The following is a 14,370-nucleotide window of genomic DNA, read 5'->3' as shown; positions in this document are numbered from 1 at the left end:
CAAAACACTGTCGAAACACTTTCGTAATCACTCACTACACTAGCGATTCCATCGGATTTGATATCAAACTATCAGTAATCACAGAACGTGTGAGAAATTTGGGCCCAAAATTCGTCACCTGCTGACCCTGTTATGAACTTTGAAGGACGTCCCTCCGCCCGCTAAGGTTATTTTATATCTATCGATATCATTACACGATTTAAATCCGTAATCGAAACTCAATTTGAGTGAACCGTTCAAAGTTATCCGAACTTTAAACGATTTCGAAGCCCGAAAATGCAGAGCAACATCATGAGTCGATTGTCCACTTCACTCAAAGTAAGAAAATAAATTCACTTGCCTATTGATCATTAATTAATTATACTAATTATACGTGATTTTCAGCCGGTGATCGTCCATTTGCAACAAGGCCATGTTCCTTGTTCAGTCACCGTGTTATCTGGTTCACTCAGCAGGCGCCAAAAAAGATATTACTCTTCCGGCGGTGAAGTCGATTTGGTTGTCATCGGCTCCGGCCCTGGTGGTTATGTAGCTGCCATAAAAGCAGCTCAACTCGGTATGAATGTGAGTGTAACTCTCTATTACTGCTCCATATACTTATCGTTACACATATCACTCGAACAAAATCGTATTTTGTTTAGACTGTCAGTGTTGAGAAGAACGCTACATTGGGAGGTACGTGTTTGAATGTCGGATGCATCCCTTCTAAAGCTCTGCTCAACAATTCGCATTATTATCATATGGCCCATTCTGGAGATTTAGCTGCCAGAGGTGTCGAAGGTAATGCTCTCGAATGATTTACATTTGATTTTAATCGAACTGGTTCCATAAATCCGTAATTTTTTCACAGTCGAAGGAGTGAAACTGAATTTAGAAAAATTGATGGAAACCAAAACCAACGCTGTAAAAGCTTTAACCGGAGGTATCGCTTCGTTATTCAAGTCCAATAAAGTAAGATTTTTTAGCGATTTAATTAGCTACAAGTTAATTTGGAATTCTAACGAGGTACAATGTTCGCAGGTTAGATCGGCCAAAGGTCACGGTAAAATTACCAGCGCTAATACCGTCGCTGTATTAGATGAGAATGGCTCGGTAACCGAAGAAATTAAGACTAAAAATATTTTAATCGCCACTGGATCAGAAGTTACCCCTTTCCCTGGAATTGATGTAATTCTTATTTTATTCTTCGTAATATCTGATTATACTATTTTCACTCTAGTTAAATTGGTATTTTTTTAAATCGTAGATCGACGAAGTACAAATTGTTTCCTCAACTGGAGCATTATCACTTACCGAGGTTCCTAAAAAACTAGTCCTTATCGGTGCTGGAGTCATTGGTTTAGAATTGGTAATTATTCATATGAATTATCCCTTATTACGAAATTCGTTCAGTTACTGAGCAATTGTATTTTAGGGTTCTGTATGGAAACGTCTTGGAGCCGAAGTTACCGCTGTTGAATACTTGAATTCCATCGGAGGTGTCGGTATCGACGGCGAAGTTGCTAAATTATTCCAAAGAATATTGGGTAAACAAGGTATTAATTTCAAACTCGGAACTAAAGTCACAGGAGCACATAAGACAGGTGGAAACGTCGTCGTTGAAGTTGAAAATGTCAAAGATCCGTCGAAAAAAGAAGAAGTAATTTTTTTTTAAACAATAGAACGTATAATTAATGTTTCAAATCTAATCATCGCACGAATTTTTCAGTTGGAATGCAACGTTCTGCTGGTTTGCGTTGGAAGACGACCGTACACGAATAATCTCGGATTAGAAGAATTAGGAATTGAAAAAGACGAAAAAGGCAGAATACCTGTAAATTCTCGTTTCCAAACAGTCATTCCAAAGTAAATCATGTTTAATGTCTGAACGAACAAATCAAATCAATGATTTTGCATTATATTTTATTCGCTAACGATACTTTTACAGCATATTTGCCATCGGAGATTGTATCCATGGACCTATGTTAGCCCATAAAGCTGAAGACGAAGGTATTGTCTGCGTAGAAGGTATTACCGGAGCTCCTGTGCACATAGATTACAATTGCGTCCCATCTGTGATATACACTCATCCAGAAGTTGGTTGGGTCGGTAGAACAGAAGAAGATTTAAAAAAAGATGTACGTATCTGCTTCACGTAACATTTTCCCTTCGACGTTATCTAAATATTTACAAAATGATTTCAGGGAATCGAATACAAAGTTGGTAAATTCCCATTCGCTGCCAACAGCAGAGCAAAAACAAACAACGAAACTGAAGGATTCGTTAAAGCTTTAAGCGATAAATTGACCGATAAATTATTAGGCTGCCATATTGTTGGACCAGTAAGTAATTTTTGACTCCTCCCTCCCCCTTCTAAATACCTATTTCTTTATCAATATATTATTTTCAGAATGCCGGCGAATTAATTAACGAAGCTGTATTAGCAATGGAATACGGAGCATCGTGCGAAGACATCGCTAGAGTTTGTCACGCTCATCCGGTAATTAACACTCGATGAATTTTATTCCCTCATTTTGAACATTTTACTAATTGGTGTTGTTGATTTTTGTAGACCTGTTCGGAAGCATTACGAGAAGCTAATTTGGCTGCCTATTTCGGCAAAGCTATCAATTTCAGTTAAGAATCAGGTTCAGATGAAACAAAAGTGATACGGATGAACAATTTTATCAATCATACAATGCTAAATTTAAACGCCATTTAATCATTAGATGATTGTACCAAAGGTGATGTACCTTCAATGAAAAATTCCACGAGCATGCTTGAAATGTCGAATTAATCGTTTCATTATGTAATTTATTCAAAGTGTTAATGTAATTACGTGTTGTATATAAAAAAAAATAATTCTAAGATTTTTTTATTTTTATGTGATTCATCTGCATTTCCGCTATTCGAGTTGGGTGTAGATACTAGATAGATGGTTGAAGTTCATTCATGAATCCGAATGAGTCATCGTGAAAATCACGAATATGATTTGTTTGAAAAATTTTGGTGAGTGTGAAAATAAAAGAAGTCTTTCGTTAATATGCAAGCTTGAGCTTGGATGCTGCATTGATGTAATCCAATTGGTGTAAAATTTGATGGATTAATAACTGAAAGTTGTATTGAACAAAGAGAAATTGTTGAGCAGAAGCTCAACGAGTGTTTTCTGAAGGTTACCTACCTAATTTCCCCGAGAGATATGAGCGTTAAATGAACACTTCTTTGAACAACGATGATCCATAATGCAAGAAATATTCGTTTAAAAAGAAAAATGACACACATAGATGGAAATTGGAAAACAAATAATTCGAACGTAGGCTTCGAAGAAATGTTCGTCTCAATGTAGCTGCAACAGAACTCGACCTTCTTGCGAACAAAATAACATCAAACTAGTCTCAAATTCACTATGTCTTCCTCAAGAATCCTTCTGCATCCTTCGAAGAAATCCTCACATAAAATTCACGCCTAAATTTACAGCCTATCTTCATTTTCTCGGAAACTTTCATCGGAAAATTCGAAGAAAATTAAGAAAAGCGATATGAAATTTCTCAACTTCTCTTAGCATTGGCAACACTGCGTATATGAAGCGTCAAAAGTGGAAAGTTTAGCGTTGTCATTTCATCAAGTACCCAATAGGAGTAGTGAGTCGTGAATTGTCGGCTATTCAATGGCATTATACGTGGCTTGAGAAAAAGTAATTTTATGAGTGGAAAATTGCAATTTAAATTGATAAATTTAGTACAAATTCTTATCTCGAATACGTGATCTTGTGGTGTATCTTACAGTCGTAAAATTCTACTGAAATGGACGGTGGTTTGTTCTCTTTATTCGTGATGAATTGCAGAATAACAAATAGCTGCCAGTTTTAATAGTATTCGATAGAATTAATGTTCTTCGATTTATCGTTTTTTAAATAATTTATAAATTATCGCATTATTTATAAAGTTGACGATTAAGGATGGCGTCCGGGGATTTCGGCAATCCTCTACGTAAATTCAAACTAGTATTCTTGGGAGAACAAAGCGGTAAGTGTGACGATAACTATACGCCTTCTACTATGAATTAATCATTCTACAGATTGTCATAATATTTGACCATTCGAACGTCGATTTCGATTGCATTTTTAACATTGTGGTTAATTTTTCAGTTGGAAAAACCTCCCTGATTACTAGATTTATGTATGATAGTTTCGATAACACTTATCAGGTCGGTGCTATTTAATTAACATTTCAATTTACTCGATTACATTCTGTTAAATTGATTAAATTCTACGTATGGTTTGTGATTCTTATGTGCAGGCTACCATCGGTATAGATTTTCTTTCAAAGACAATGTATCTAGAAGATAGAACAGTAAGTGTTTATCGTGTTTATGATTGTGTGATGTCTCTTGACCCTCAAAAGAACGGTAACGATTGTACGAATCAAGAATTAACCATGCTATTGACAAATTACACCGTGAAGGATGCCACCGTGAGGAAAAGTGTGATTAGTTTTATCAATCCGGTGTTTTACCTTTACTTGTCAAAGTTTCGTGTGATTTCGTACGAGCTAAGTCGAACGTCAAATATGTTCCAATGATTCATTCGATCCTACTAGAATTTCGTACAATATTGATTCGTTTGTTTACATCAATTGTTCCTTTCTTTTGAGCGAGATTAATCGTTGATTTGACTCGAATAATTTTCATTATGCTACCACAACAGAAATTGTTTTTATTGTCATTTTTTAATCACCTTGTTCTTTCGTGTGTTTCGTAGGTGAGATTACAGTTGTGGGATACTGCAGGTCAGGAAAGATTTAGAAGTCTGATCCCATCTTATATACGAGATTCGACTGTGGCTGTAGTTGTTTATGATATTACTAGTGAGTATTTTTATCGTACGAATGCGTAGAAGAATTACTCATTCAATACCTCGAAGATGTTTCGGCACAAATTCTATCGTATTAATTTCGAAATTATTATCCCAACAGATGCCAATTCATTCCATCAAACATCCAAATGGATAGATGACGTTCGGACGGAACGTGGAAGCGATGTAATTATTATGTTAGTAGGAAATAAAACCGATCTGTCGGACAAACGACAAGTATCCACCGATGAAGGTGATCGCAAAGCGAAAGAATTAAATGTTATGTTTATTGAAACTAGTGCCAAAGCTGGATATAATGTTAAGCAGGTACGTTCAAAGAACTCGACCAGATTTAATTTAATACAATGTTTCGAGCGAACGCAGCTAAAAAATATTATATTTTACATGTATGCTTATTACGCTGGATATACCGCTCGCCCATCGACGTCTCATCGTACAGTTATACGGTTACACTTGGCTGCTCGTGCAGTTGTTAGCCTCGTTTATTGCCGAAATAATTTATCGCACGCGTTTTTCCCGCCATCCGTCGTTTTATATGCGAAATATGATTCCGATAAATGAACTGTCGTTATTTTTTAATCACGTGTTTGGGGAAAAATTAACGCGTTCACATAAATTTATCGTCTTCTTCGTTTGTTTTGTAATTCAAAATATCTCAAACGTGTTAGGGAATAATTTACCTAAAAAATCGCAGCTGTCAATTGCGAAGAAATAATTTTTAAACGTATTACTAAATCAAAATACATATCCGGTAATTAATTCTATCGATGTTTTGTACGTTTCAGTTATTCAGAAGCGTAGCAGCAGCTCTGCCTGGAATGGATTCTTCGGAAAATAAACCAGCTGAAGACAGTATCCTTTTTATTATACAATTTTTAATACTCGAATATTCTGAGTAATGATTATGTTAGGTACCAATACTCTTATGAAATCAATGCCACTCGATATTTTCCTTAACCGAAGAATTTTCAGTGCAAGAAGTAGTTCTAAAAGACACGCCGAACGAAGCAACCACCAACGAAGAAGGATGCGCATGCTGACATAGCATTTCTGTGTATAATTTCCTGTTGTACTACCGTTGTTGCCAAGCACGATTCATTCCTCCAGTATTTCGCGAGCTTGCTATGTACACACATTTCTTATCGCCAGTAATACCGCCTTATAAGCCATCTTTTTTTACATTGGAAACATTTATTACCCCGAGAGTAATGAAACTTTTAACTGAAATGGATTAATCTTGTCTAATTACTATTAATAAAACTAAACGTTTTGCGTTTGTAAAATAAGTTTTAATGTTTTATTTATACGTTAATATTTTTGGTTAACCTACGATTTAAGCATCGGGTTTTTGATGAAGCTGGTACATCATTGATAGGCTTCCAAAAAATGTATTAAATCAATTAGATATTGTGTACAAATGAAACGACGTCTATTAGGCTTAATTATTTTTGGCATCGATAGTTTCTTTGTATTTTTTTTTCTCTACAAGATATACAATATGCTGTGAAATAATCGAAGGTATATTTTTAATTATTCGTGTGCGTCTAAACGATCAAATATGAACATAAAAATGGAAAACCAAACGAAAACATCTAGATTATTCATTTCAGTATTAGCAAGAAAAATAAATTGTTATTAGTGCAAAAAAAAAAGAAAAGAGAAATTGTTGTTGGTGCGTTTTGTTTTATTTATTCATTTTTAAAAAAAAATTTAAATCGTGAGAATGAAATTTTTTTTAGATGAAATGTTAGAAATGTACGAAGCAATATAATGTTAGATTTTAATCGATTCGTGCTTCGTTATTTTATTTATTTATTTATTAAACATTTTTTTTTGATTCATTACGACGATTAAATTATTTTGTAATTTTTGTAGATTTTTTTATTTTTATATACATTGCAAAATTTTTTGATGATGTCGAAAACGCCAAAGAGTTAGAAAAAACTTGCCCATTAAGGGTCCCAGAAACATGCTGGTGGTACATGTACGTCTTTCAGTTTTTTCTATTGTGCAATATGGTTGAGAATTTGAGTGTGGCTTTTTTCGTTTCCATTCATCGTCGACCTTTTTTCTCGTAACGAAAATGATAACGCATGTCAAAATAATCTACACTAATTACTGTAAATTATGTTAAATTTAAATTAAAATATATTAATTTTTTCATTGCTCTTCGTGTTGATTGTTTTGTTGGTCTAGGTTGAATGAAAGGATATTAATGCAGAGATTTGATTGGTTTTATTGTATGTCTTCGTTAGCCTAGTTGATTCACTGGGAATTCAAATCTGTTTCGGATGGCAAAATTAATACAGTGAATCGTCGGCACCCTCCCTACCTAATGGATTTGAGAGACTCCAGGAATCATTTGCCAAAATTCAACTGTAGATAGTACTCGAGGAGACGAACAAAAAACATTAATAAGACTGGTTGTCTATCTTGTGAATTAAAGGAGCCACGTGCTTCGCAAAACTAGAAAGTAGAAATTTACTAATTTTGAAAAATTCATCAAAAATAATGAAATTTTTGAATCATTCAAATGATGCTCATTTTCCATTGTACTCGAGTAGAGAACAAAAAATATTATGACAGATTGCCTATTTTCAAAATTGAAGGGGCAAACTTGATTCAAAATTTCCAAATTTGGGATGCTTCAATTTAAAATTTTCAAATTGTGTTTGCGCCTTCAATTTTGAAGATAGGTAATTTGTTATAATAACATTTTTTTTTGTTCGTCCATTTCAGCACTATGGGTTACTGAAGTCATTTCAATGATGCAAACATTTTTCTTACTATCAGTGAATTGAAGAAATTACACCATTTTTGGCCAAAAATGGACCAATTTTGAAGAATTCCCCAAAAATGAGAAAATGTTTGGATTATTCAAGTGACTCCATCAACTCAGATTCCTTAGTATTTGAATATGAGTGGACGAACAAAAAAGGTTACTTATTATGACAAAATTGCCTATCTTCAAAATTAAAGGGTCAAACACAATTTGAAAATTCAAAATTTTCAAAATCTAGGTTACGAGAAAGTTGGAAATTTTGAAACAAGTTTGCCCCTTCAATTTTGAAGATAGGCATTCTGTCATAATAATATTTTTTGTTCTCTACTCGAGTACTATGGAAAATGGGCATCATTTAAAGGATTCAAAAATTTCCTTATTTTTGATGAATTTTTCAAAATTAGTAAATTTCTAGTTTTGTGAAGCACGTGGCTCCTTCAATTCACAAGATAGGCAACCTGTCCTAAAAAGTTTTTTGTTCGTCTCCTCGAGTACTATCTATAGTTGAATTTTGGCAGACGATTCTTGGAACACCCTGTATATATTTTTATCAATTTCTCACGTAATCGTCGATTAAAATCTAGAGCTTTTGTTTATGCGACGGAGTCATGAGCATTCCAGTAACTGACGAATTCAGGCGATTCAGCATAATCGAAGCAATCACTTTTTGAATGAGAGGTAGCTTGGTAATCGAGATATTCATATCGATTGTTCATATATTAAGCCTACTTATTTTTAAAGCATTCAAACTGTGTTTGTTGGTTCGAAATTTGTTGTGTAAATTTGATAAGAAAGTACTGCTATGGCGAATTAGATGAACAAACGCCTATTTAATCGACGTCAAGAAAAAAATCGTAATGGAGTTTCCTTCGTTTCTGAACTAAAACAATAACTTGTATGTATCTTAACCTAATAACGATTTCTTTACTAAAACAATAACTTGTATGTAGGTATCTTAACTTGATAACGATTTCACTAAGTATAGGCAGGTACTCTTCGATGCACCCATCGTAAAGTTGAAGAAATGAAGACGAAGTACGAAAGTTGAAAAAAGTGAACTCGTCGATAGAAAAGTATAGGTAGGTATTTGTAATTTAAGTCATGATGTCCTTATTAACTTTTGAAGAGCTTACTCGTATATCTAAACCTGTATTGAAAATTATTTATTTTCCTTCTTATTAGAGAGTTTATGAGAAATAAGAAACGTTGAAACTGCTATAGAATCGTCTGTCTTGAAAAGGGTTAATTTTGAATTGGCCTAGCCTCGTAAAAAACCTATTCAGTGGTAGTAAGATACCGATATTATGATGTGGGCTTAATTTGATATTATATTATGCTTTTCTCCTTGCTAACCGGAACTGGCCATGTTGGGGGTACCTTCCCTGAAGGTTGATGAATAGCTAGTCCTCTCATGAATTTAGAAATCATGCTACATAGTATAAAAATGAAATAGGTAACCGAGGTGATGACTCGAAAAGAGTAGGCATTTTTTTACAAATTGAAAAATCACAAATTTAAAAAAAGTCGAAGAACTCCAATTTTTACAAAAAATTACTCAAAACTTCGTCTACGGTCCACCTAATGAAATTTACTCACCCCCCCCCTTGATTTGATTTTACAGGATCAAAAATTGAACGTCGAGTGAATCGAGTGAATGGAATTACCCTACACTTTACCTTATAACTTGTTTTTATGCAGTGTTAGGAGCATGAAATCTGAAGGAAGGGGGTTGACAAAGCTTTAAGAACTTTTTTTTTCAAAAATTGGCAATTTTGGATTTTTTCAAATTTGAGACTTTTCAACTTGTAAGTAAAAAAAAAAAAAATTCTGATTTGCAATTCATCGGACCTAACTAATTCGGAATGTCGAACTTATGGTAAGATTAAATTTTCAGTTGCCGAAGTTGATCAGGTATAACGCCTTTTGAATCAATTTTGAATTTCTGGAGAAAAATCACATTTTTTGGGAGGTTGCCAAATTACCAGAAAATGGTGGGCATCGGTTCGGGAGGCCGAACTCTGTTTAATAAACCAAGTTTCATTAGATTTTCATCTCCATGTTTGCTGTTTTTATGGAAAATTATTACCATAGATAAATTCTACTTGATATGTAAATGGGGTATTTTCACAATTTTCAAAAATTCACCACAAATCGAAAAATGAACTGCAGTAGCTGAAAATTTGGTCAGGAGGTCTGGCAGCCATACTTCTTCAGTGAACCAAATTTCAGCTGGACCGGAGTCGACAAGTTGTAAAGGTTCCCGAGTAAGTAGGTATTTCTATGTGTAATAATTTTAAAATTTACTTGCAATTCATTCCAGAACTGTTGCAATTGGAAAATAAAATTTTGGGAGTCAAAAATACTGCATCTAAAACTAATCTAATCTAAGAAAAGATCGGAGAATATAGGTATGTGTTTGATCCAACTTGCAAGTAGTAGCAAGATTGTGCTTTCACTTATGACTCTTGTCTTATGAGTTTCAATTCACAAAGTTGATTCGTTTCCAGTAGAAAATAAGATGTCTCAGTAGGTATTAATTTTCAAAGGTCAACATTCTTTTGTTTCAATAAAATTCTAAGCATTTTAATCATTGATTTGTTCCTTTCTTTCAACGTTCTAGTTTCTCAGTTTCTTACATGTGAAAAATAAATAATGGAAAGACAAAATAAGAAAATATTATTTTTGAATGAATTTTTAAAATAAAATTCCAATTCAATTCAATTTTAAAATTCTCAAATTTCCAAAAAAAAATAAAAAATTTAAAAATCCTCAAAAAACAGTGTAACCACTTATCGAAATCAAAAAAACTCACACAACATTTCATCGATGGCCGATAGGTAGCGCTCGAAAATATTGATATGATAATTTTATTGTTGTTCTTGTTGTTCTTCATAACGGTTTTTCACGATTCGAAAAATTTATTCAGTATAAATTTTGATAAAATTTTAATTACGACGTAGTGTATTATTTTAACGACCTTTATTTCATAACTATCGACTAATCAGTAACTTAAAAATATGTCCAATTCAACTCCAAATCAATCCTGTAAGTATTTCATGTTTAATTTCTCCTCCATAATTCAAGTTGAAACATACTATTTCTAACTCATATATCGGTGAATAGTTACAGGTCCACACGGAGTCATCGATTTACTAGATCCTCGCTCGCCTACGACAGCTTTCCAAAGGACTCCTATAATGGTAAATTTCCTCATCAAGAAACCTTTCATTTCAAGAAATACATTTTCGAACATTACTCTTACACTCAAGCTGGCATTGTTTCAGATACTGCATCAAGCTCAAGACGCTAATATGTCCGTCGATGAAAATACATGCGAAATTTTAAACGATAACGATGTGAATTCCGTAGAAGCAGTGGTAACCAGTCCGAATCCAACTTCTTTAACCCTGGAAATTGTAAGCTAATTTCATTACTAATGTTAGGGATATTATTCGATATTCTAGAACGATTTGGGTTTGGATTTGGAAGAAGATAGGAATACATCGAGTTCCAGCACATCGTTTCTTAGCGCTACGATGGAAGTAGAAGAAGCAAATCTTACGTCGTGTGATCCATCACCGGTCGTTTCAGATTTCAATGTCTCCGAAACGTTGGAAAAAGAACCCGAAGTAAATTAATCTTATCTCTTGTGTTATTTTTAAACCGACTTCGACTTCAGTAATTTATTACTTCTTATTCTTTGTGTGCCTACGTAGATTGATCAAGAAACTGCAGTCGAGACACCCAAAACAATCGAACCGGTATCGGATAGTATAGTTTTATCGAGTGAGAAATCATGTATCGAAACCGTTACTCCTGACGACTCATTTGCCGATATTCAACTCGAGATTAAAAATCCAGCCAAGAAATTATTCTACACGCCGAATAAAAAAGTAATCCTTTTTTCATCATTTTAACACTAATACGTCAATTTTATTATTCTCGATACTAATCTGTTTTTTTTTAATTTTACAGAGAGTACCTTTAGTAGCTGTGGATAACATTTGCCCAGTAACACCTCCCGTATCACTGCCTCAAAACGTGCTACGTCAAAAGCAATGGAAACGTATACAAGAAGAACGTAAAAAGCTCGGATTGGAATCAGATGAAAATGTACCTCTTCCTTTGAACGATATAACCGCTTCGGCTCCTAGTAAATTAATGCTTAGGAAAAACAGACTACGATCGAGATACGACATGTCTTCATAATAATTTTAACTAGCATTATGTTTTTATTTTTTTAATTATTATTACTAGTAAATCAATCGTGTTTTTTGTAGCTTTAATAGCTTCGAATTCGAATGTACTCGTAATTGATGAACGATTTTTTATCTACCTATTTTAAACTTGATATTTTAGTATAACTCATTCCCGTGTGACAATAAATTATTTCATTTTACTGCGTATATATTTCGAACAAAATTTAATTACACCGTTTAAATAAAAGAATTTATTAAATAAAATATACAACTTAGATTAATAAAAACAACAGACAAAAGACGATAATTATTTACCATATTTTTTTTTTCATTTTTTTATTTAAATTCATAAATCGATCAATATTTTGAAAAATCGAAACTTTTTCTTTTTTTAAAACAAATACCACATTTAAACAAGAATATATAATTAAGTCTTAACAAAGAAAGAAAAAAAAATATTGGGAAACACAATAAACATCTAAAGCCGAACGTCGAAAAAAAAAATAAAAGAAAACAGTTATTAAACTATCGATAAAATATTCCATATGTAAAATTATCTAGTAAATCGATATAGTAAATTAGAGAATCGAATACACAAGCGTTTCTAAGCATAATAAAGAATTAAGATCAACATGCGAAATTCCAAAAGGGCAAAGTAACGAAAAAAATTAAACTAACGTGGAATAATTTATAAATGTTTCGGGTCGCTTAATAATTATCATTCATTTTATAACGGTTTACCGAGTGCAATATGGGTAAATCTGGCAACCTTGTTAAAAAAAATAATAATTTTTTAATTAAACCTCTTGAATATTTAACTTAAACAAAAAAAATTAAAAATAAGCGTTCTCAATTTCTTTCCATCAAATAAATGCAAAGGGTTTCACTCTATAATATACTCGAGAAACCTTCCAGACTACAAAATTCGCGATGACGAGATACGACAGTTGCAATATCTAGTAATAATCATTGGAGCGTGAAAAATCACCATCAAATTCGACATTTTTAATATTATTATTCAAATAGTATAACGCGTCAACATTTAAATACGAATATCTGCACTGTTTTTCCCCTCTTCTATATATTCTTCCCCAACTTGGATAAATTCAGACTATACTTTTACTACCTCTGGAGAAATACATGAAAAGGGAAAGCGAAAGTTTTCTAGGTTTTAGATACGAGTATATCGAGGCTAGATTTCATTTTTTTTTTTCAGATAAAAATGGGTAAAAAGTCGCCCATTATCTGGGTTTGTCGCACGTAACTTGCAAATCGCAATTCTTGCGCTGTGTTGAACGAGGCCTGCGTCTATGACGATGAAAAAATTTGCTAAAACACCTGTAAAAAAAGACGAATCGACAGGTGTGTAATTTTTTACACCAGTACTGTACAAATGAAATACGTTCGAGGTGTGATAGATTAGGCAAGTGGGGTGAGCAGCAATAACCATATGCCTACGTCAATTTAACCAACACATTTTTGTGAACCCGGAGCAGAAATTTTTCAGCACCCGTATGGTTTCAGGGACAATAGGGCATCCTCTCTAGAATCCAATCTGCCTATCGTAGATAGAATTTTTTCAGATGTTCATCTCTACTCTACTCTACCTACGAGTTGAATTGCGAAATTACAGAGGTCATTGACTTTTCGAAATGAAAAACTAACGTAGGTACGAGACGAATACCTATACGTAGGCGATGCAGATTGATAAATGGAATTTTCCCAATTAAATTCTTTACGACGTTTGTGAGATCGTTTTTCATATTCGAGAAAGTCTAATTCTTCGCCCTCGTTTTCATAAACACGGTTCAAATTAATTAGACAATTGAGAATATAATGAAAGGGTTGAAAAGATTAGTTCGAAGTACGCAAGTATCAGTTTCGATGAGAAATTTGGTTTCAGTAAAATCGAAAATCTTGATTTCAAATTCAATGATTGAGAATTTACCAAATAAAATTTGATTTTTTCAAAAATTTTAGCAGCATTAGGTATTAAAAAAATTTCATCAGGCTGATTTAGTATTTTCCCCAAAAAATGCATATTTTAAAAATCGAAAAAAGTTGAGAAATGCAAAGAACGCATGAAAAGTTTTGAAAATATACAAGGTGTCTCAAAAGTAAAATTTTTACAAAAAAAACGTTCAATTAAGTTGAGTTATTTTATTTTTTGATCAAAATATTTCAAAAAAAAATCCATGCTTTATAATTTGATCCTTTTCGGTTTTATTTTGTAGGATTTTTTCTCAATAATCTCCTCAGAGTAGAAATTTTATAATTCACAAATTTGTTTCTTTTCAATTATTTTTTTTTGGTACTTAGAATTTTTTTTTTTTCAAAACTTTTTTAAAAATAACAAACAGAACGCATGAAGTGTTTTAAAAATATACATGGTGTCTCAAAAGTAAAATTTTTACAAAAAAATCGTTCAATAAAGTTGAGTTATTTTATTTCTTGATCAAAATATTTCAAAAAAAAACTCCATGCTTTATAATTTGATCCTTTTCGGTTTTATTTTGTAGGATTTTTTCTCAATAATC

General features: G+C 32.9%; 3 protein-coding genes across 3 annotated transcripts; all 3 read left to right on the top strand.

The window, feature by feature from the left end:
- Positions 1-101: 101 nt before the first annotated feature.
- Positions 102-2,847, top strand: LOC135833364 (dihydrolipoyl dehydrogenase, mitochondrial). Its single transcript, XM_065347129.1, has 12 exons — positions 102-318; positions 385-564; positions 642-780; positions 851-951; positions 1,021-1,167; positions 1,247-1,348; positions 1,415-1,639; positions 1,709-1,845; positions 1,928-2,117; positions 2,184-2,321; positions 2,390-2,479; positions 2,552-2,847. Exons 1-12 carry the CDS (start codon positions 277-279, stop codon positions 2,618-2,620), a joined length of 1,560 nt encoding a protein of 519 aa, XP_065203201.1. The 5' UTR covers positions 102-276; the 3' UTR covers positions 2,621-2,847.
- A 750-nt stretch (positions 2,848-3,597) lies between these two features.
- Rab6 (RAS oncogene family member Rab6) lies at positions 3,598-7,020 on the top strand. Its single transcript, XM_065347138.1, has 7 exons — positions 3,598-4,004; positions 4,127-4,185; positions 4,278-4,331; positions 4,739-4,844; positions 4,953-5,158; positions 5,638-5,704; positions 5,825-7,020. Exons 1-7 carry the CDS (start codon positions 3,938-3,940, stop codon positions 5,890-5,892), a joined length of 627 nt encoding a protein of 208 aa, XP_065203210.1. The 5' UTR covers positions 3,598-3,937; the 3' UTR covers positions 5,893-7,020.
- A 3,484-nt stretch (positions 7,021-10,504) lies between these two features.
- Positions 10,505-12,040, top strand: LOC135833371 (uncharacterized). The gene is made up of 6 exons (XM_065347136.1): positions 10,505-10,679; positions 10,758-10,834; positions 10,919-11,011; positions 11,099-11,263; positions 11,351-11,527; positions 11,610-12,040. Exons 1-6 carry the CDS (start codon positions 10,652-10,654, stop codon positions 11,841-11,843), a joined length of 774 nt encoding a protein of 257 aa, XP_065203208.1. The 5' UTR covers positions 10,505-10,651; the 3' UTR covers positions 11,844-12,040.
- The last annotated feature ends 2,330 nt before the right edge of the window (positions 12,041-14,370 follow it).

The sequence above is a fragment of the Planococcus citri genome, chromosome 1 (genome assembly GCF_950023065.1).
Source record: "Planococcus citri chromosome 1, ihPlaCitr1.1, whole genome shotgun sequence".
Taxonomy (NCBI): domain Eukaryota; kingdom Metazoa; phylum Arthropoda; class Insecta; order Hemiptera; family Pseudococcidae; genus Planococcus; species Planococcus citri.
This window is presented reverse-complemented; position numbering and strand designations above follow the sequence as displayed.

What these genes read in the sequence shown, in the direction of transcription:
- LOC135833364 (XM_065347129.1), top strand. Translation starts at nt 277, where the DNA reads ATGCAGAGCAACATCATGAGTCGATTGTCCACTTCACTCAAA. An exon ending in TTCCAAACAGTCATTCCAAA is followed by an intron (nt 1,846 to 1,927) that starts GTAAATCATGTT and finishes ATACTTTTACAG; the next exon opens with CATATTTGCCATCGGAGATT. An exon ending in GCTGCCATATTGTTGGACCA is followed by an intron (nt 2,322 to 2,389) that starts GTAAGTAATTTT and finishes TATTATTTTCAG; the next exon opens with AATGCCGGCGAATTAATTAA.
- Rab6 (XM_065347138.1), top strand. Translation starts at nt 3,938, where the DNA reads ATGGCGTCCGGGGATTTCGGCAATCCTCTACGTAAATTCAAACTAGTA. An exon ending in GTTTCGATAACACTTATCAG is followed by an intron (nt 4,186 to 4,277) that starts GTCGGTGCTATT and finishes TCTTATGTGCAG; the next exon opens with GCTACCATCGGTATAGATTT. An exon ending in AGTTGTTTATGATATTACTA is followed by an intron (nt 4,845 to 4,952) that starts GTGAGTATTTTT and finishes TTATCCCAACAG; the next exon opens with ATGCCAATTCATTCCATCAA.
- LOC135833371 (XM_065347136.1), top strand. Translation starts at nt 10,652, where the DNA reads ATGTCCAATTCAACTCCAAATCAATCCT. An exon ending in TGAATTCCGTAGAAGCAGTG is followed by an intron (nt 11,012 to 11,098) that starts GTAACCAGTCCG and finishes TCGATATTCTAG; the next exon opens with AACGATTTGGGTTTGGATTT. An exon ending in CGTTGGAAAAAGAACCCGAA is followed by an intron (nt 11,264 to 11,350) that starts GTAAATTAATCT and finishes GTGCCTACGTAG; the next exon opens with ATTGATCAAGAAACTGCAGT.